Raw genomic sequence first — 23,261 nt, 5'->3', positions numbered from 1 at the left:
GTCAAAATGATTAGGGAGTAAACCAGCAGATGGAATCAGTCTCTCTCTCCTTTTCATACAAACAAATCTGTTTTTAAAAATCACTAACTTAAATCCTTATAAAAAATAAAGGCAGATGCCAAAGTTATTTTACACAAGTGCTACATGTAGAGCTCAACACTTACATTACCTTACATTACTATATATTCATTTAAAAGTTCACAATTAAGGGAAAGAGCAAAGAAACTTGCCAAGGTACATCAACTCCACGACCCCAAAGCAATACGTATTTCCCCAACTGCACCTGCCACATCACCAACCAACAGTACTATGAAAACCATGAGAGAAGCTGGTTTAATCCTGTCACAAAACAGAACTGATTAAGCAGTACTTCCCACGGCAGGTCTCCCAAGTTCTCTTGATGCCACAGAATTCATAAATGGGATCAGCATGTTCTAAAAAAACATGGTACTGCAAAAAGGAAAAAAGGTTCCACAGTATCAAGCAGTGTAATACTTGAAACCTCTTCATCAAAGTGACAGTTTTAAAGTGCCATTTATGATGCCCTAGTCTGGAAACATCCCAGCTAACCCATCTGATCAACAATTTCACAGATGGAGGCACTTGATGGCTAATTGGCAAGTCTATTATTCAAATAAAATGCCTCTCTCGACCTCTTTTCTTTTTTCACTACCATAATTCAAGGTAAAAGAAGACTGGTCACTGAAATTAAGAGAACCTCTTTCCCCAAATGCTTTTTAATGAAACAAAAATTTTATCATTAGAGTACTAATCAGTTGATAAAGAAAGAAATCAGAAATATACATCTTCTTAAAAGTTATCCTAATTGTAAATTCTACTTCTTTCAATGTTTCAAGACAGATATTGTCTAGGGAATAAAAGCTAAATATTCCTTCATTTCTTAATTACTCAAAACATGGACCAAGTTTCACATCTCCAAACAAAGAGAAATCCTCCTAGACATTTTAAGTATCAAAAAATTTAAAAAGCAAATACCTTATTCTTCATCTACATGTTAAACAAAGTTATGACTAAGTTTAACTAATTTATGAAGCAAGTAGCCAGTGGCAACAGTAGATTTTATCTACCTGCAGAACTGCTGAAGTAGATTAGGCTTTGGCATCAGAAAAACTTGTGTTCCAACTCTAGCTCCACCTGTGACTTGATCCTTTAACAAGGAAATAATCATCCCCTGTTGTAATGTTTAAATTACAAAAGCAATACACAAATACTTCATATCAAAGCACAGAAGGTACTTAGCATTTGTCTATTTGATTCTCCTCTGCTCCTACTTCTATAGATTCTATAGGAGAGTCTTGAATTTTCAAAGTATGTAGGTTCTCTTAACCACCAAAATATAAAAGTGGAAACAATAGCCAAATACTGTATAACAAGGTATAAATTAAAGTAAAACCAAAAATCATCCCCATGTACACATAGTTATATAAATGGGAATAGAAAAATATCCTTTTAGGGCCTATGTTGCCATACAATTGGAGCTGCCACTTGGGAGCAGCACTCTGTCACCTCAAGTCCTGGCTACTCTGTTTCTTCCTACGCAGCTGTAAGGTGCCTGGGAAGCAGAAGGCAGCTCAGGTATTTCAGTCCTCATCACTCACAAAAGAAAAATTAATGCAGTTCCTGGTTCCTGGCTTTGATCTCATCCAATCCTGGCTGTTGTAAACCTTTTGGGAGTGAACCAGAAGATGGAAGGTGTCTCTCTCTCTCTCTCTCTTTTTCACTGTTATTCTGGCTTTCAAATGAATAAATAATAATAAATGTTTTTTTTTAACTTTATACACTTTAAATTAGCAAAATAACTGAAAAAATGAAAAGAAACATTCTACTGAATAATGAAATTAGTTTCTCTTTGAGTAAAAAGATTCCTGGTTTTTAATTTTTTATCAGTTTCTTTTTTTTATTTATTTTTATTGGAAAGACGGATATACAGAGAGGAGGAGAGACAGAGAGGAAGATCTTCCACCCTGTGATTCACTCCCCAAGTGAGCGCAACAGCTGGAGCTGAGCCAATTTGAAGCCTGGAGCCAGGAGCTCTCCCAGGTCTCCCAAGCGCGTGCAGGGTCGCAAAGCTTTGGGTCATCCTCAACTACTTTCCCAGGACACAAGCAAGGAGCTGGATAGGAAGCAAGGCTGCCGGGACTAGAACTGGCGCCCATATGGGATCCTGGCGTGTACAAGGCAAGGACTTTAACCACTATGCTATCACGCTGGGCCCAGTTTCTAGTTTCTTATAAAACAGAATGGAGTACTTTGAAAAACTGGATTTCAATCTTTCTGGTATATACTCTTAACAAGCATTCTGCTTTTAACTACTCAAGTTCTAGTATCTGTAACACTAAGGAATAAAGGACTATATAACAAAGAAGGGACATTATTTATAATGAGTAAGAGAAAAGTTGAACTATCATAATCATGCCCTCCCTTCATAGACATTCAGTTTTCTAAGGGAAACTGAAAAATTCCCAGAACAGTCTGGAAATCAGTTAGGAGGCCCCTCCACAGAGAGTACTGCCCTGGTCTGGCTTTTTCACAGCATTCAATCCAAACAACTCACAAAGATGCAAAGAACCACCTTGAATGTGCTCTGTAGTAAAGAGCACAGCCCTACCTGCCCAGACTTTAAATTAATATGAAACCTGGAGAACTATCAAAATGTTAATATGAGTTACAAATTTACAATTTATGTTACAAGACTGGAAACTAAAAGTGCAAAATCAGCAATGTAACCAAGCGATGAAACATGTTAAAAAAAAATGCTGAGACTATAGGAAGAACTGACACAGGCTGGCTTTTGTGATATAATAGAAAATTAGGAATATTGAGATTATGCTCAATGTCGTAGTTTTCCATTTAGACAGAGGTATCTTCTTGTCTCTCATCCCATATATTCTTTCTCTCTTTTTTTTTAAAAGATTTATTTATTTTTTTTATTGGAAAGGCAGATATACAGAGAGGAGAGACAGAGAGGAAGATCTTCCGTCCGATGATTCACTCCCCAAGTGAGCAAAACGGCCGATGCTATGCCGATCCGAAGCCAGGAGCCTCTTCCGGGTCTCCCACGTGGGTGCAGGATCCCAAAGCTCTGGGCTGTCCTGGACTGCTTTCCCAGGCCACAGGCAGGGAGCTGGATGGGAAGAGGGGCCGCCGGGATTAGAACTGGCGCCCATATGGGATCCCGGGCATGCAAGGCCAGGACCTTAACCACTGCGCCACCACGCCGGGCCCTATTCTTTCTTTTAAACATGGTATTAACCTAAGATTCATCCTGTCTTTGACTTTTGGATTTATGCCTTAAAGAGTTCGTTTTTTTTTTTTCATAATTTTGATTTTCCCTTAATCTAAGAGAAACTTACTAACTCCTCAGAACCATTTTATTATAACTGAAAAATACATCACCACTCCTTTTATGTTCTAAAGAATTTAACAAAACTTATTATCAGAATTCTACATCAAAATAGAAAGTCAGTGGGGCAGCAGGCAGTGGGAGATGGCTCAATTGGCTAGTCCTTTGCCTGCCAGTGACGGCATATTAGGGGCACCAGTTCTTGTCCCTGCTGGTCCACTTTCCATTCAGTTCTCTGTTTATGCCTGGTAAAGCAGCAGAAGATGGCCAAAAACCTTGGGACCCTGAATCCATGTGGAAGACCAGAAACAACTCCAAGCTCCTGGCTTGGGATCAACTCGGCTGTAACACTGCAGCCATTGGGGAATGAACCAGCTGATGGAAGAGCACTTTCTCCCTGTCTCACCTTCACTCTGTAAATCTTTCTATTAAAAATAAATGGATCTTAAAAAAGAAAAGAAAATCAGGGATTGGCACTGTGGTAGAGTGGGTTAATCTACAACTTGCAACACATACATCCCAACTGAGGGTTGGTTCATGTCCTGCCTGCTTCACCTCCGATCCACGGCACAGTTAAGGTGGCTTAGAAAGCAACACAAAACGTCCCAACTGCTTGGATCATAGCAACCACTTCGGACTCCTCAAGGAGTTCTAGCTTTTGGGCTTTGCTCTGGCCCAGGCCCAGGTGTTACGGTCATTTGCAGAGTAAAATAGTGAATGAAAGATCTCTTTCTGTCTTTCAAATAAATAAGTCTTACAAGAATTGGAGAGAGGGGCCAGCACTGCACTATAGCAGTTAACGCTGTCGCCTGGGGGAACAAGCATTCCATAGGAGCACTGGTTAAAGTCCTGGCTGTGCCACTTCCTATCCAGCTCCCTGCTAATGTGCCTGGCAAAACAGCAGAGGATAGAAATAGGCTTGGACCCCTAACTTTGGCCTGGCCCAGTTCCGGCCACTGTAACCACTTGGGGGAATGAATTAACAGATGAAGATATCTCTGGTCTCTTCCTTTCTGTGTAACTCTGCCTTTCAAATAAATAAATAATTTTTTAAAGAAAAAATGGAAATTCAGCATCATAAGTTTCCCCCAAAAGACCTGTCACAATTCGAATTTGCCAAAAAATGACAAGAATTTACTTGAATGTATCCACCAGGAATTTGTTCCTTGTTTTTTTTTTCCCTTACTTGAGAATCCTCACAAGCTGATCTGAGACCTCTCAGGAGCACCCGTTTCATGGGACTTCCTGTCTGCTTACAAGAATTACACTTCAGTGACAGCTACAAACACTGTGCTCTAATTAGCTTGCTATTGACCTGACCTTTTCCTTAATTTTCTACACTATAAACATCAGAATGAGTTCATCCATGGAATGATCAGGACGCATACTTTTAAAAATAGAAAAATTATAACCTGACAAGAGCAACAAATGGAAAAACATCTTGTATCTTTGCTTTGTTTCTAAAGCAAAATCACTATTGACTCATTTGTAATTAAGCAAAGAAAGAAAACAATTAAAATGTCTTGACCTGGGGCCTATGCAATGCCATCACTGACTAATTCTCCACCTACAAGGATCAGTTTTCCGTATGGGCAGGCACTGGTTCATGCCCCAGCTGCTCCACTTCCCATCATGCTGCCTGCTTGTGGCCTGGGAATACACAGGAGGATAGTCCAAACCCTGGGGACCCTGCAATTGCTTGGGAGACCAGGAAGAAGCTCCTGGCTCCCAGTTTTGGATTGGCTCAGCTCCAATTGTTGCAGTCATTCAGTGAGTAAATGAGTGTACGAAAGATCTGTCTCTCCTTTGCTCTGTGGATTTACCTTTCTAGTAAAAATAAATAAATCTTTAAAAAAAGAAGAAAAAAGTATTGACCTTTCCCAACTTAATAATAATGCAAATGGCAGATTTATCAATGCGTAGAAAGGCTTCTTACAATGTACAAAGGAAGATTACCAGATACTCAAGGAATACAAGGAGGGAAAGCTTTAAAAAAAAAAAAGTACCCAGAAGCACCTATCATTATATGAATACTACTGATAAAGCCAGGTTAAAGAACTCAAGGAACATAAAAACTCATAAAAAGTCTTCGGTAAAAATTTGCTCATTTTCATGCTACACCATAGTGCAAAATAACACCTTTAATTTCAAAGGTGATAGGTATAAACAAAGACTAATTGTACACATTAATCAGATGGCTTATGCCACAGCATTTCTACAGCAGAAAAATATAGAATAATCACAAAACATAATAATTTGTAACTTAATTTAAAACATTGCTGTAGCAGCTAGCTACTTTTTCTCTCCTCCAGTGTTGGTTTTCTACATGTCATCTCCAGAGCAGCCAGATGCTTTAAAAATCCAAGTGTGGTAGGCCTAACTCCATTGCTCAACAATCTCCAATGGTTTTGCAACTGACTGCAATGACAATCTTTTAGAAGGTCCTGCAAGATACAGTATGGCAAACTACCCAGTGTTATTAACTCCTTCAAATGCAAGACTTGGAATGATATAGAACATCTGTAAGGCATGAAGCATTGAATAAGAAATTAAAATGAATTACATTGTTTTAGTTGGTGGCTTCCTTTAATAAAAGTACAAAAGAAAGACACCATTTAATGTTATTCAGTGCTACTGAATTCTCTTGCTTTCATTTTTCCTCCCTCCTTTCCCATGAATTTAGTGAGGGCTGGGGCCAGGGGCAGGTTAAGCTGCTGCTTGCAAAGCTAGCATCCCACATGGGTAGCTGGAGCCAAATCTTCCAAGGTGGGTTGTAGGGACCAAGGTCTTGGGCCAACTTGTTGTTTTCCCAGACCATTAGCAAGCAGCTGGAATGGAAGTAGTGAAGCAGACAAGACTCAAATGATGTCATATGGGACGTTAGCATTGCAGGCAGCAGCTTAACCTATGTCACTATACCCACTACATGAGTAAAAGAAAAATTCTAGGCACATGGGGTGGTCACTGTGGAGGCACAATGGGTGAACTGCCTCTTGGTTTACCACTATCGCATATTTACTTGACTGCCTCAAATCAAGTATCACTTCAACTTCCTGCTTGTGTAAATCCTAGGAATCAGAAAATAGTGGCTCAAGTAGCTGGGATTCATGCCATCCAAATGAGGAACCCAACAGAGTTCCTGGCTCTGGCCTGGCCCAGCCCCAGCAATTGCTTTCATTTAAGTGATGAGCCAGTCATTCTGCCTTTCAAACAAATTAAAACAAATTGGAAAAATAAATAAATAAATAAATAAACAAACAAACACAGTACCTATAATTGCTCTCTAAAACGCAGGCTGTATCTTACCATATTCAGATAACCTTCTGGGATCTCTCACTAACAGTATTTTCCCTTTTTCTTCTCAAAATTACAATGGTATGTATGAGAAAAATATAAACTGACACCTTACTAAAATTAGCACTGTACTGTTTTGTTTGCCCCACAATGTGTGCCTTAAAATGGGAGACAAAACAGGGTACTTCACACAAAAATCACAGGATTTCAGACTTTGTTTCAAAACTTGCAGAGTATGTTACTCTCACTTAGGGATCTAGCCAAGGGACTCTTTCCTATGCTTTCTATTGCAAACAAAGCACACACTGGTTCTTATCATTTCCAACTAAAAGTGACTTGAAAACTTCTCAATACATCTTAGTCAAAACAAAATCATGGTAAGACTAACTTTAATGAAGATAGCAAAGTATAATACTATTATATGCCTAGAAGGTAGAAAAGATACAAATATTTCATACAATTTTGATGGGTTAAGTTTTCCAATTATCTCTTCCCTAATTATTCTCCAAAGTACACTAGAATTACTTTTCAAAACCAGATTAAATCACCTCAAAAGCCTACTAGAAAAAGAAGTTTCTTGAAATTTCATGTAACATTTATGGAGCAGTTAACACCTTTCCTAACTTACTCAAATTTCTTCACCAGCTTCTTTCATATGTCCTCTTGCATAATCCAAACTCTAGTTTTTTCACATTGGCCTTGCTATTTGAAAACATAACTCAAATATTACCTTGTCAATTAGCTCTCATTTTCCCCTTTTTGCAGGAAAAACCCAAATTATAGCTAAGTTAGACTTATAAATACCATTGTTGGGACCAGTGCAATCACTCAATTAGCTAATTCTCTCCCTTTAAGCACTGGTTTGTGTCCTAGCTGCTCCACTTCCCATCTCGCTCCCTGATTATGGCCTAGGAAAACAGTGAGGGATGACCCAAGTCCTGGGGTCATGGCACCCACATGGCAGAACTGGAGGAAGCTGGAAAGCTTCATATCAGCTCAGCTCTGGACACTGGCCATTTGGAAAATAAATCAACATATAGGAGATCTCTCTCTGTCTCTCCTCCTCTATATTTAAAATTTGTGTTTCAAATTAAAAATAAATAAAAATATATCATACAAAGCAAGTTACTTTTGTGTATACGAAAACAAGAATACTGAACTATAAAAAAGCATGACAAATGACAATGGAAGAGGAAGCTTAAGGCAGTTGGTGTGCAGTATTGAAATTCAATGAAAAAAGAAATCAAACAAGTCCAATACCTTTGGCAAACTCAGCAATGCCAAAATAGTAACGGAATAAGAGGGCAGAGTATATTTTCATGACAGTGAATAGATAAAGTAGAAAATGTGTAGTTATTTCAGGAATTCTAAAAACAAATAGGAGAAATCATTTAAAAGCAAGATGGAGTTTCATTTCTTAAATATTGAAGATTTAAACACCTTTGTGGGCAGTCAGCTGACATAGCAGAAGGTAAGAGGGCCTGGTGAGGTAGCCTGTGGCTAAAGTCCTCGTCATGTACGCTCCGGGATCCATATGGATGCCGCTTCATGTCCTGGCTGCTCCACTTCACATCCAGCTCCCTCCTTGTGGCCTTGGAAAGCAGTTGAGGATGACCCAATATGTGGACACCCTGAGGAGGATCCTGGCTCCTGGCTTGAGATTAGCTCAGCTCTGACTGCCATGTTCACTTGGGGAATGAATCAGTGAATGGAAGATCTTTTTCTCTGCATTTCTTTCCCTCTGTAAATCTGACTATCCAATAAAGAAAGAATAAATCTTAAAAAAGAGAGAGAGAGAGTGAAAAGGCGCGCGGAGGGGGAGGGAGGAAGAAGGAGGGTGGAACTCCTACGTTTCTAAATCTGTGTTATAAAAAATGTGAAATCCACTCGTTCTATATAAATCAAAAATGAGAATAGAAATAGTCTAAGAAAATAAATGAACATTAAAGGGAAAATATGAATTAGATTTGGAAAAACAACCATTTCCTATTTGGAGACAGGAGATTAGACAGGATGAAGATTAGATACCTCCAAAACACTTCCAAAACAACCAAGGTTACAAGACCTAAAATACAAGAAATGTGGGACCAGTGCCATGGCTTTGTGGGATAAAGCTGGCTCCTAGCTAAGGACCAGTCTTGCTCTGGCAAGAGTAGCCAAGCTCTGGCCATTGTAGCCATTTAGGAAGTGAGCCAGCAGACGAAAAGATCTCTCATCTTTGTATGTTTTTTTGCTTTTTAGGATTTACTTATTTTCATTGGAAAGGTGGATATACAGAGAGGAGGAGAAACAGAAAGGGCTTCCATCCTCTGATGAACTCCCCAAGTGGCCACAACTGCTAGAGCTGAGCTGATCTGAAGCCAGGAGCCAGGAGATTCTTCTGGGTCTCCCACATGGGAACAAGGGTCAAAGGACTTGGGTGATCCTTAACTGTTTTCCCAGGCCACAAGCAAGGAGCTGGATGAGAAGTTCAACAGCCAGGAAAAGAACTGGCACCCGTATGGAATCCTAGTACGTGCAAGGTGAGGATTTAGTCACTAAGCCATTCTGCTGGGCCTGAAGGTATTTTCTTTTTAAGATCTGTTTATTTTTATTGCAAAGTCAAATATGTACAGAGAGGAGAGACAGAAATATCTTTCGTCCAAATGGTTCGCTCCCCAAGTGACCACAATGGCTGGAGCTGAGCCAGTTAGAAGCCAGGAGTCCAGATCCTCTTCGGGGTCTCCCACATGGTTGCAGGATCCCAAAGCTTCAGGTCAACCTCAACTGCTTTCCCAGGCCATAAGCAGGGAGCTGGATGGGAAGCAGGGCTGCCGGGATCTGAACCTGTGCCCATATGGGATCCCAGCACATTCAAGGCAAGGACTTTAGCCACTAGGCCACCATGCTGGGCCTGGCCTGAAGGTATCTTTTTGTCTTTTCTCTGTATATATTCGTCAGATATACAGAGAAGAGAGGCAAAGATCTTCAGTCTGCAACAGTCAGAGCTGAGCCAATCCAAAGCCAGGAGCAAGGAGCTTTGTCCAGGTCTCCCACATGGTGCAGGGTTCCAAGGCCTTGGGCCATCCTCTACTGCTTTCCCAAGTCACAAGCAGGGAACAGGATAGGAAGCAGGGCTGCTATGATATGAACCAGCAACCATGTGGGATCCCAATGCATGCAAGGTGAGGGTGAGGACTTTAGCCATGAACCTACGGAGCTGGGCCCTTAACTTAGTTTTTACAATGACTTGTTTGGATGCCCACATCCCAAATCCCTAGGATTCACATTTCCGTTCCACTCACAATTCCAGTTTTTCACTAATGCGCATCCTGAATAGCAGCAGTGGGTGACTCAAATAGTTGAGTCACTCACTGACAACAAGAGACAGACAAGGGCTGGCTTCTGACCTCAATCTGACCCAGCCCAGGCCACTGCAGGTATCTCATGAGTAAACCAGCAGATTGGAGCTTCCTACCTCTCAAATAACAAATAACACAAAAAGAAAAATTCAAATATAATATTGTATTATTTTAACACAAACGATAAAGATAAGGCTAGAAAATAATGTTTTTGTTGTACAATAATTTGGTGTTTATACGAAGTATCTATTGCCTCAAAACCCTTTGAGTTTAGTTAATCATAGGAGTACTGCTGTTATGCTAATAATTCATGGTGGGTTCCTTTTAGGATGGAGCCATGTCACCCACCATAAACACCAACAAGTTATGTGGATTAGAAGGTTGAGAGTTATAGTTAGACTCATTGCAAAGCAAAGAAGGAAGGCTGGAGGCTGAGTCCAAATATATGACTAATTATTTAAGTCAATGGTGTCCATCTAATTCAGTCCAAACAAAAATGTGGCGCTTAAGCAGGCAGAGTTTCCTAGCTGTGGACACAGAGCAGGTGACTCCCTGACTCCTCTATGAGGACAGGGACAAATCTCCATCTCCTCCCAGGCTTCCTAGGTCTCTATTTCATGAGTCCTTCTGATCTGTATCCCTGATAATAAAACTGCAATTATAATTACAGCACTTCCTTTGAGTTTTGTGAGTTCTAGCAAGTTACCAAACCCGAGGGAATTGTGGAAACCTCCAAATTTATAAACTATGGGTGGACCAGAAATGCCTGAAGGGCAGCTGGCAGGATAGGTAAGAACAATTTTATGGAGAAATGAACTTTTACCAATGATTCTGAGATTAAGTTTGGAACACCGTCAGAATTATATACCCAATATGGAGCAAAACAAAACATCTTTAAGCCAAAAGAGCAGCAAGTGTTGAATATTGCTATGAAAAAATACTTAGACCCGGGCCCAGCACAGTAGCCTAGTGGCTAAAGGTTGTCACCTTGCAATCACCGGGATCCCATATGGGCACCAGTTCATATTCCAACTGCCCCACTTTCCCTCCACTCCCTGCTTGTGGCCTGGGAAAGCAGTCAAGGACAGCACAAAACCTTGGGATCCTTCTCTTTGTAAATTTGACGTTCCAATAAAATAATAAATATCTTAAGAGACATACTTAGACATTTTACCAATTAAAGCCAGACTATGATTTAAGAAATTCTCTGACAAAATATTCAGTTTTCATTTTTCAAATAAGGAAATAAACTCTTGAAAAAGGAAAAAAAAAAAAATGGGCCGGTGCTGTGACTCAATAAACTAATCCTTTGCCTACAAGTGCCAGCATCACACAGGGACGCCTAGTTCATGTCCTAGCCACTCCACTTCCCATTCATTCCCTGCTTAGTCTGGGAAAGAAGCAGATAGCCCATGTGCTTGGGACTCTGCACCCAGAGTGAGAGGTCTTCCATCAGCTGGTTTATTCTACAAATCGCTGCAATGCCTGGGGTGGGGCCAGGCCAAAGCCAGGAGCTAGGGAACTTCTTCCAAGTCTCCCACATATGTAAAGGGTCCCAAGGACATGAGCCATCTTCACTTGCATTCTTAGTCACATTAGTAGGGAGCCTGCTGGGCAGTGAGGCAGCTGAGACTCAAACCAGCTCACACATAGGATGTCAACACTACAGGCAGCACTTTTACCCACTATACCACAGCACCTGCCCTAAGCTGGTAACTTTACCCTTAGCCTACAGGTAAATTTACATATCACCTCAGTTAATTTCTGACTTTTTTATGATTTAATGTTATTATTGCTAAGATCAGAGTAAATTAGAAAACTGTTATAAGCTAAACTAGAATGGAAGAAGCTTTCAAACGTCAAGATCCTAGAGACCTAAGCACTGAGAATGGATTACACAGATGTTACAAAAACGAAGAATCAAAAATAAATTGTGACAGTACAGAATCATAAGAAATACTCAGAAAACAAAAGTAGACAAAAATACATAAAGTCAATTCAAATATGCAATATGCAAAAATCACAGATAAGGTATCAGTTTTCTAAAAAGGAACTGGGTCTTAAACAGTATCAAACCTAACCAGAGCTCTCCTAATAAAAGTGTTTCTAAAACTAAAACAAAAACATGTTGCATACAGTAAGTCACTGACAACTAACACAGAAATGAGGATAAGCTGATAACTAAAAATGTTCCAATGGTGACCATTGGGCATACTGCATTACATAAAGTCTTGCGAAGAGACTCTCTTCTTAATTAACTAGGAAGTTAACCACACAGAAATGCAAAAAAGCAGAAATTCTTCTTTGCTCAAAGTACACACATAATCTAATAGAGAAATCAGTCTAAGTGTCATTTGCCCAACAGCATGGATCGAAATGATATTAAAATAACTGAAAGCTCGCTGAATTTAAATAAGAATGTATTTGTATACTCTATTTACAGAAATGGAGATATTGTACTGAAAAAGCCACCTATCATAATTACAAAGACGAGTTTATCAATGTTAGGACCACACAAACAAATATTCTAGGAGGCAGTGTTCTGTAAAGTGTATGCTGCGTTTTGGTTTTTTTATGTTATTTATTGTAAATGTAAAATAAGGTATTTTGATTTTTTTTCTGATAGACAAGTTTAGTAGTATCACATATCCCAAAATTTGAAACAAAGGAAGCAGAGAAAATTATTATTCCTGGAAGAAAAATGAATTAATAAAATAGAAAATGTTATCTCATCTCTGTGTTATTTAGCATTGTACTACATTACCCAACAAAAAGCAAAGGTTCTTACCATAGGTTAACAGTTAGGTAATTTTCTTGGGGGTGATTTTTTTCTCTTTTCAATAACTACAAGTAAGGCTTATAGTTTGCATACAAAGAAATATTCATGGTCTAAGTACTAACCTGACCCAGTCCAGGCATACCTCCTCCAAGTCTAAGAAGTCTGTCCATATTTCTAGAAAACAGAAACAAAGGAAAACGTTCCTAAGCACAAAAGTGTTTACTCAATTGCTATCTATAAAATTCACCTTCAGTCACTCAGTATGTCAAAAATATTGGTGGTAATTACAACACAACATCAGACTTCCTGTTAATTAACACCACATATTAATTCAAGAAGCTGTCTTCCATGCTAATTAACAGACCTTATTTTACTGCTTTGGTTTTGGGTTATCCCCAGTTTTAAAGACAAGCAATCTTAGCGTACTTTCAAAACTTTGCTATCATTAAGTTAATTATATTTTCTTTTTGTTACCTAGTAAAGTACCTGAATGAGGAAAAAGTGCCTGAAATGCTTATCATATGTATGATTGAATTTCCTTCAATTTGTCCAGAGTGTACAAATAAAAATCTTCACTTTTAAATTAAATTTTAACATCCTCATTAGTAAGTTCTGTGCTAATTAACTTACAGCTTGTCAGTTATCATCAAAACTCCATGTGAAAGACACTGTGAGTAGATTATGGATCTCTGAATTAGCATCAAAGGCTTTTCATAAAATGAACTCATTATACCGAAAGAAATACAATAGAGTAAACATTAAATGCACTAAGGAAGTATTCTAGAACCTACAAAGATATTTTGTGTTACTTTGGATGTTGTAAAACTACATGCCTTTCTCACAAAGGAAACACAAATTTTGACCTCAAACTATAATTTCCAAATTCATCAATAAAGCTGATTAATTTTAAAATATCAATCTGATTTAAAAATTCTTAATGTTTGGAATAACTGCAGAATATACTGTTGGAAGTGTTGAAAAAGTCATAGATGAAGGAAATAAATGTCAAGGGCGTTTAAATGGCCTCAAACACATAAAAAGTCTAAATGCAAAAATTAGTAACACTATAAATACTTTAAAACTTAAAACATTTTGTTTTCTATCTGAAAATTACCACTATGTCTTGAAAGTCACGTTTTCCCTAAACTTTGCTTTAGAAAATGGTATTGCTACAATTCCATGAGAGGTTTTTCAAGAAGTTCATGGAAAATGCATGCCATGAAAAACCACGTATGGATTTCAAAATATTCAGAACCAAAATAAACTTTTAATTTAGCTTCTCCATGAACTACTTGAAATATCACATTTAATTCAACTTCACTGATTTTTTAAAATAATTTATAATGCTGTTTTACTAGTCAGAACATTACTGGCACATTGGAAATGCTTCTCACGCCCCCTTCCAGTCTGTACCACCCAAAAACATGGAATGCTAACACTCCCATTACAGATTATCTCTACTGTTTTTGAACTCCGTATAAAAGGAATCCAATACTTCTTGTTTCTGGCTTGTTTCATTCAACATGATGTTTTTGAAATTTATAACAGATACATTCACTTTTAAAAATGCAAAGACATTTAAGAAAAACTTGACAGATCAATTACCTGTTTAAAACTTTTACTCATCCTCCTAAGAGCAATATTTACAAATAAAAGCTCCATCAAATTGCTACAAAATTCCTTGACTAATATGGGACACAATGTGCAAAACTTTTTTAAGTCAGAAAAAAAATTAAGAACAGCAGCAGCAACAACAAATTCTGTTTATTTAATATTGAGTACATTTGTCTACAACATATTACCAAAAGAAGAAAAAATTATTTTGGACCACTTCAAGCTAACTTCAACATCAGCATATGCACGTACTCTTTTATGCACACACATACTTCTAGCTAACAAACTTCAACATCAGCATATGCATGCACTAGCTTACACACACACACACATGCGCGCACGCGTGCAAGTTCTAGGCCAAAGTCAATTCCCAGCTGTGTTCAGTTTATCTGTTCCCCCTATGTTGTTTTTGATGACTTTATATAGACTCCAGATGCTGTGAACATTCAAGAGCGATGTGGGGAGCAGAGGGAAAAAAAACTGGCAGGTCAAATTTGTGTTTTTAACAAAATTAGATGTGTCAGCAAATAGGAAAACAATATTTAATAAATCAAAACATTTAAGATAACCAGGTTTTATAAAAATACTAACATTTGGAAGTAAAATATATTGATAATTATTCTAAATCACACTAGTTTTTAAAAATCTGGCTATCTATCACACATATCCATAATCTGGTATCTGTTAAAAGTAATACATTTTCATATCTTGAAAGAGTCATTCAAAGTAAAACACATTCTTAAGCCTCACCTGATCAATGGCTACAACCCTTACAGGTGTTACTCTTCAATTTGTTGAAATTGACAAAATTCTTCTTAATTCAAGCTCCTGCCAATTTCGGCAGGCAAAATTTTTCCAGGTGTTTTTTTTTCTCCCCTAAAAAAAATTATTTTGAAAATTAAAAACTTTAAACCAAAATCTTCTAAAAGCAAGACTCCTAAAGATATTATTACAATCCAAATTAAGTTTTCATCATTTTCTGAGAGTATGGAGTGATCTACCAATACACATGGATTATTTACCTTAGATCCAAATATTGCTGGCACTTTGTACATTAATTTTGAGGGTGAATATTTTATGACTTCTAATTCTTCTAGAATTCTTTTTTCAAAAAACAAAAACTCACTGATTTTTTAAAAAGAAAATTATATCATATAATTATTTTATTGTTTAATTACACTTCATTACAAATCTATGACTTATTACAGAATCTTACTGATATTACTATCTTGGATCTTAAAAGTTTGTTATTCATCAACCTAAAAAAATCACTTCATTTTTTAAAAATCAATTATTCCCAACTATGTTAAAAAAAAACTAACATAACAAGAAAGTAGACTATTAAGAATTGTTAGTGTAGTAATAAATTACAGCTATTACACCATTCTTCAGTTCTTGTGTTGCCAAACCAGATTCCTTTTTTTTAAGATTTGTTTTAAAGATTACTTGGTAGTATTATATTGTCAAGGTATATTTAAAAAGATTTATTTGGGCCAAGGGCAATAGCACAGTGGCTGAATCCTTGCCTTGCATCTCCAGGATCCCATATGGGCACCAGTTCGCCTCCCAGCTGTCCCACTTTCCCTAAAGCTTCTTGCCTATGGCCTGGAAAAGCAGGGCAGGACAACGCAAAGCCTTGGCACCCTGCACCCACATGGGAGACCCGGAAGAAGCTCCTGGCTCCTGGCTTTGAATCAGCAAAGCTCTCTCTGGCCATGACAGCCACTTTGGGAGTGATCCAGCAGACTGAAGATGTGTTTATCTCTCTCTCTCTTTCTCTTTATATTTGCCTTTCAAAAAAAAAAGAGTTATTTGTTTTTATTGGAAAGGCAGAGTTACAGAAAAGGATTTTCCATCCTCTGGTTCATGCCCAAACCACTACAACAGCTAGAGTTGAGCTGATCCGAAGCCAGGAGCCACGAGCTTTTTCCAGGTCACTGAGGAACTGACACCTATATGGGATGCTAATGCTTGGAGATGAAGGATTCATGATAACAAAAAAAAAACTGATATCATCACTGTAAGCTGTTTTTTAGCTTTCATTGAAAGTTGAGAATTCAGCATTTTTTAGTTTATGAAAAGGGAAAAATTGACAGAGAAAAAAATTTCAGTAAATGCAAAGTAAATGCAAAAACACTCCCACAGAAAACAGTATTCTAGTGTCTAGTAGTGACACTAAAATTATTGGTATAAGCAAGGGTTTACCAACTGTCCTACTACTGACAATCGAAACCAAATTTGTTTTGTTGGGGTTGGGGCCAGACTGTTCAACACAGAGTGTTTAGTGGCATCCCTGAGGCCACTATGCCACAGATGCCAGGAGCACATACCCCATCATGCTCATAAAAAACATATGACTGCCTGTTCTGGCTCTGCTCCCTATTCCAGCTGCCTACTAACACAGCCTGGGAGGCAGCACGTGACGGCTCAAGTACCCCGTCCTTGTCAGTGTGATTTGGCTCCTGGCTTAGCTTAGCCCTGGCTGTTGTGTACATTTGTGGAGTGGAACAGCAGTCTCTGTCTCCAGCCTTTCTGTCTTTCAAATTAAATAAAAATTTTTTAAAAATTTAAATACAGAATTATTATGATCAAACATTACCAGAGCTAGGTATACAACCCCAAAGAATTGAAAGTTAAGTACTCCAAACACATGTATATGCATCTTAATAACATGGCCATTCACAACAAAAGGTAGAAACAGTCTGTCTACATGACCATGGAATGAAAACAGATAAACAAACTTTACTATGGAATGAAGATGGAATGAAGAATAGATAAACAAACTTTACTATACCCATACAACATGTTTTAAATATAATTCTGTTATAAAGAAATGAAGTATTGATACATGTTACAACTTAGTTTAACTTCAAAACACTATGCTAGGTAAAAGAAGTCAAGCACAGAGGCCGTATATATTGCCATTTCATTTATATGAAACATCCAATTCATCCACAGAGAACACAGATTAACGACTGTTGATTGTTGTGGGTTGAAGGGAAGGAATGACATGGAGAAGAAACTCCTTAAATGTCATTTTCATCTTGGAATGCTGGCTGTACTACACAACTAGATTGAGATAATGACTGAACAAGATTATGAATAAATTGTATGGCATTACATTGATCACTTAAAAATGGTTAATTTTTATATTTTGTGACTTCCCCTTTCAATGAATCATTTTAAGGGGTCAACCAGCAGTATATCTCAAGATTTTAATAAGTTATAGCACTCTTATCCAATTAGTCATTCACAATATAAAGAACTTCATAACATACTATTTTATAACAAATGTTTGTTTTGTTAAAGAAATATATTATTTAATCTTTTACAACGCAGATACAATTCATCTATAGACAAATGCTAAAGTTTATACAAAGGCGAGCAAAGGTATAAAACAAACAAAAATTCATGGGACTAATTCTAGTTGATTTTCATAAAAATAAAATGTTCTGCAATTATGGACCAAAGAAAATGGCCCTCCACTCTTCAGCAAAACTTTGAGCTGCCAATATTTTCAGAAATACTGTAACTGGGAAGATAAAAACTTCTACAGATGATGATGGTTATACCACAATGTGAATATATTCAATACTACATAACTGTACACTAAAAATGGTGAAGTTAAATTTTAAGTGACCCATATTTATTTATTTAGAAAGATTTATTTACTTTTATTGGAAAGGCAAAGATACAGAGAGGAGCAGAGACAGAGAAGATCTTCCACCCGATGATGCACTCTCTAAGTGAGTGCAATGGCCAGTGCTGTGCCGATCAGAAGTCAGGATCCCAGGTTCTATTCTGGGTATCCCACACGGGTGCAGGGTCCCAAGGCTTTGGGCCGTCCTCGACCGCTTTCCCAGGCCACAAGGAGCCGGGAGCTGCATGGGAAGCGCGGCTGCCGGGATTAGAAATGGTGCCCATATGGGATCCCAGCATGTGCAAGGCAAGGACTTTAGCTGCTAGGCCACAGCACCGGGCCCTTGACACATAGTTAAACACACACAAAGCGTTGCAAGTACAAGAACAAGAAGCAACAAACCAGGGTCTAGTGGTTTCACATCTGAAATATCAAACTGATCTTTACAAGAAGATATGGTTTAAGAGCCTGCATAACACTTGATGAACAATCAAATACAAAAAGTATTGCATACTTCAGGTACATACACCCTTGATTTCAGGAAAATACAGAATAAAAACATATTTGTTATATTTAATCTTTAGTAATATTTCTAATATAACTGCATTTCTATTCCATTATTTTTATTTCTATATATTATTCATAAAATAACCTAAAAATTGGGGCCAGCACTGTGGGATAGTTGTTAAAGCCACCACCTATACTGTGAGCATTCCATATGGTTACTGGTTTTTGTCCTGGCTGTTCTGCTTCCAATCCAGCTCCCCACTAATTGACTTCCAAAAAGCAGTAAAAGATGGCCCAAATGCCTGCGCCCGTGCCACCCATGTGGGAGGCAGGAAAGAAGCCCCTGCTTCCTGGCTGTGCATTGCCTATTGTGGACATCTGGGGAGTAAACCAGCACTATCATACATTTATACTCTCTCTCTTTAACTCCATAACTGATATTCTCCCTGTCTCTGTAAGTCCGATTTTCAAATAAGTAAATAAATCTTTCTGTAAAATAACAAAAAGATACAAAGCAAAAATGAGAGTCCACAGAGCCTAGGCACATGGAAAATGTGACTACTTTTTTCTGGTGCCATTATTTATAAGATAGAGCGCCTGGATTCAAACACCGGCTCTTAACAGCCCCTAGGGTCTGTGTCTTTGAGTCAAACACTACTCTCAGTCTGTTTGCGCATCTGCAAAATGACACAAACTGTATCATCTGTCCATAGAGATTAAAGACAACAAAATATTTTAATGTGCTTGGTATATGGTAAATACATCATGAGCAGCTAGAAGCTGTCATTAGCACCACTATCTTATGAACATAGATTGTTCTTGCTTAATAGCTAGCTACTCACTGGTTTCAAAACATCAGTCTCCTATTTCAGAGTACTAAATTAATCACACTGGAGAAAAGGAACTGAATCACTCAGAATTTAGTAAAGTTCATAAAGTATTATGCCATACCATTAAAGGAAATGCTTTAAATTCTTAAATATAAAAGCAACACAGAAGGTATATAGAAATACAGCAAATTGTTACAGCTGTCAAAAAGCAGGGGCCTTGGCCCAGTGTGTCAGCCTAGCAGCTAAAGTCCTTGCCTTGCACATGCTGGGATCCCATATGGGCTCTGGTTCTAATCACCGCAGCTCCATTTCCCATCCAGCTCCCTGCTTGTGGCCTGGGAAAGCAGTCAAGGATGGCCCAAAGCTTTGGGACCCTGCACCCACATGGCAGACCTGAAGAAGCTCCTGGCTCCTGGCTTTTGACTGGCACAGCACTGGCCATTGTGTTCACTTGGGGAGTGAACCATCAGATGGAAGGAAGATCTTTCTCTCTGTCTCTGCTCCTCTCTGTATGTATCTGCGTTTCCAATAAAAGAAATGAAAAAAGAAAAAAAAGAGCAGGGTCCTCAAAAGGTCATTTAGAATATGACTAATTTTACTTCACATATTACAGGTAATATGAATTAAGTATTTATATTTAACACAATGTCACGTACTCAATAATGTTTAGGATCCTTATTCATAAAATAAACAAATAAATAAATAAATAGAACTTCCAAAGGCTGTTGATTTTAAACTTTTTATTCCTCTAGTTACTACCTGACCATAACTAAATACTGTTCAACTTTATTCCTAATGAATTTAAATCAATTCTCACATACTTACAGGAAATGCATGGAATCAAGACTAACTCTAAAATGTCAACCCATAAAAATTGTGTTATCTGGAATTAATAACTTTTCAAGCATTTCACCAGTGACACATTATTTTCAATTAATAAAATTCAAACAAAATAATGAAGCCCTTAGTTGTCTAGGCTAACTGTTCTGTTTCTTGCTTTTCTATTTATTTTTTACTCCCCCATCCATTCTGCATTTAAATGCTATTACTTCTCAAACTGATGACAAATCCTTAAGTTGTGCCACTGTAATTTGTGATCACACTGTATTTCTAATTCTTCTGTACTTTGTTTTGGAGAAATTAAGAACTTCTTTCACTCTTAAGGACTTTTTCCAGAGTTAACATTAAACTTAATTATACAAACAAGATTTGAAAAGTCTTCCCTGGTTTAGAAAAGGAAAATTATAAAAAGCTACTATGGATCTGCTAACCACAGCCGTTTCATGGACTCAAGAAACAGCAGTTTGCACTGAAACTGCATACAATGTGAAAGCAGGGGGAGTAAGACACAAACTTGTAAAAATTATGTACTGTAAAAGGCCAGCTATATCAAAGAAAGGCTTCCAGTCAACCTAGATTTGAATCCTGGCTTTATCACTTACCTACTACTCATTGTATGATCTGGACAAGATACCTTCTTCTAAACTTGATTTTGTCTCTAAAAAGGGGGTAATATTTTTTGCAAGTCTGTCATGAGATTAAATTCAAACATCCTAGCTATTCAATAAATGCTATTATTGTTATTATTATCTTAGAACTGGAAGATATTAATTCTAATTTTCTCATTTCATAAATGGGGACACCAAAATATCACAAAGTATAGCAATAAATATCAAGTGAGAACAATAGGGTGGGATAAATTTATAAAGAATCACAAAAATATGCAAGCAAAACTTTCACAGGTGAACATAAAACTGTGAGATTGTTATTGAAAACAAAAAAAAGTATAACTATTTCAAGTAACTGATTTTCAAATAAGTGGTATTGAACTATTTAAATAAGCAGCATAAAGTTTACATGGCAATTACAAAACTAGATGAATCCATATCAGACATATTACAATGGCAGTATTATTAACCAATCACCATGAGAGGAAAGAAATCTTCCAAATTGGCAAGATTTAACTTTGGTACACCAAAGACACCAACTGCAAGGCTGGAAGAGAGACAATGGGGAGGGGAGGGAGCAGTGGGGAGAGGGTGGGCAGACCCCAATGCCTATTAAATGGTGTCATAAAATAAAGAATAATAATTTAAAAAGATTTAATTTTGTTCTGGGGCAACTTCAGCTTTTCAGCTATTGCTTCACTCAACACGCTTTACCTGTCAATAATTCTGAGCCACAATATCGCTTAACCCATGCCATTTGTTTAAAATACATATAATTTAAACTTTAAATGGGCCACTGGAAACCCTTGGTCATGCTACTCATCTGCACTGAAGCTGGGTTCAGCTTTATTTCAGCATCATTAGTACTTGTCCTTGACTTTACGCACACACAGGAAACCAGCAGCACAAAAAACACACTTCCCTGAGCAGCAACAAATACTATTTTTCACACTAGCACTATATTTCTTTTTTTAAAGGTTTTTTTTTTTTTATTGGAAAGTCAGAGGATCCACTAGAACTCGTTTTCTAAGCTAACTTTTCAAGCCTCTTCCGATCTTCCCATGAAAATGTTTGAACAACTTTTGGTTACCGTTTTAATTTCTGGAAACTCTCACTCAGGAACTAGAATTAGCTTGAGATTCTCTCCAAAAAGTTCAGATTTTTATTCTTTTGAAAAAGTCCTCAGGAAAAAGCAAGTTCCAAGAAGTAACACACAGCAAAAGATTTCCACTTTGCTGCAAGCGGGAAATGTAATCAATTTCTCAGCTACTCAATAAGGAGACTGAACATGAATGCACAGGCGTAACCTTAATATTCAAGGTTAGCAACCCATGCATCTCCAAGAAGTTTCGGTTATTTTCTAGACCGAGTCGAAAACCTAACACTAAGAGGAAAACGAATTAAAACTACAGGAGGGATCGATCTTACAGCACGGATGCAACTAACGGGAAAGTTAATTTTATTCCCTCTCCCATGCTTCCTGTCTAAAGTTTTTTCGCACAGCATCAACGATGCAGAGCACAAACAGGCCATAAACAAGAGCTCCCCACGGGTGAGACAGACGGGTTCCCAAAACGTGGGAAACTAGTAGAGGGAGAGCACATCCAGTCCCGACCACGGCACAGACTCCCAGGAACCGGCTAGGAGGACGCCCGAGCCTGGGCTCCTCTCGAACGTCCCCGGCCCCCGGCGGCTCTCCGGCTGGGCAACATGACTCAGGAAAGCCCGTGGATGGCAGCGGCCTAGCGTGGCTGCCTCCCTGAACCTCCCGGGCCCGCCTTCTCAGCCTTACCAGAAACAAGGCAGGGGCAGGAGTTCGCAGTCTGGACCCTCGTCCTGCCGCGGCAGTCACGCGACGGCGGAGGCAGCGGCAGCGGCGGCGGCGGCGGCTCGGACCCGGCCCGATTCTGGCTCCGGCTTCGCGAACCGGGGATGAATCAGCCCGATTCCATTCAAAAGAGTCGCCGAGGCCTCCGCCGAGAAGCACTTCCGGGTTCGCCGCTCGGCGGCGGCTTCCGTTCCCCCGACGGCCAATTGGAGGCGACGCGGGAGGAGAGTCCCGGGAGCGACGCGCGGCGCCGGGGCTGACGGGGAGGAGGAGGCGCGAGTTCGCGTCCCGGCCGCTCTCGCAGCGCCAAGGTCGTGTTGGCTTGTGGCCGGCGGCGACGGAGCTGTGGGGACGCCGGCAGGTCCCCCCAGGGAACTGGTTGGTTTGGTGTAACCCAGAGCCCGTTCTTTGTGTTCTCCACCGCGAAGGCGGCCCTGCACAGAAACTCTGAGGTAAATGTGAACTAGACTTAAGTTGGTCACCTGAGAGACAAAAAAGAAAAAAGGCTAGTAATATTGGAGAGGAATGCGCAGACTCTGTTCTCCGTCGTCCATTTGACCCCACCTCTATTATTGCTTTGGAAACCTTGAGTTTCAAGAAAAATGGATGTTCCCAA

The 23,261-nt window shown here is 38.7% G+C and overlaps 1 protein-coding gene across 2 annotated transcripts in view; it reads right to left on the bottom strand.

The window, feature by feature from the left end:
* Positions 1-22,792, bottom strand: part of PSMD14 (proteasome 26S subunit, non-ATPase 14) — a 94,793-nt gene extending 72,001 nt beyond the window's left edge. Inside the window, exons 1-3 of one of the 2 annotated variants that reach the window (XM_040971638.1) lie at positions 22,610-22,792; positions 15,143-15,268; positions 12,901-12,952 (exon numbers count right to left, since the gene is read on the bottom strand). In XM_040971638.1, the coding sequence (XP_040827572.1) occupies positions 12,901-12,948 (48 nt within the window). In that variant the 5' untranslated portion in view covers positions 12,949-12,952; positions 15,143-15,268; positions 22,610-22,792. The remainder of the gene's footprint in view (positions 1-12,900; positions 12,953-15,142; positions 15,269-22,609) is intronic. The other variant, XM_040971639.1, reaches the window with a different exon arrangement.
* Between the last annotated feature and the right edge of the window lie 469 nt (positions 22,793-23,261).

Source organism: Ochotona curzoniae, unplaced genomic scaffold (assembly GCF_017591425.1).
Source record: "Ochotona curzoniae isolate NIBS_2020 unplaced genomic scaffold, NIBS_Ocur_1.0 contig_2210, whole genome shotgun sequence".
NCBI classification, from domain to species: Eukaryota; Metazoa; Chordata; class Mammalia; order Lagomorpha; family Ochotonidae; genus Ochotona; species Ochotona curzoniae.
The sequence above is the reverse complement of the archived record's forward strand: the minus strand, read 5'-3'. Positions and strand labels throughout refer to the sequence as shown.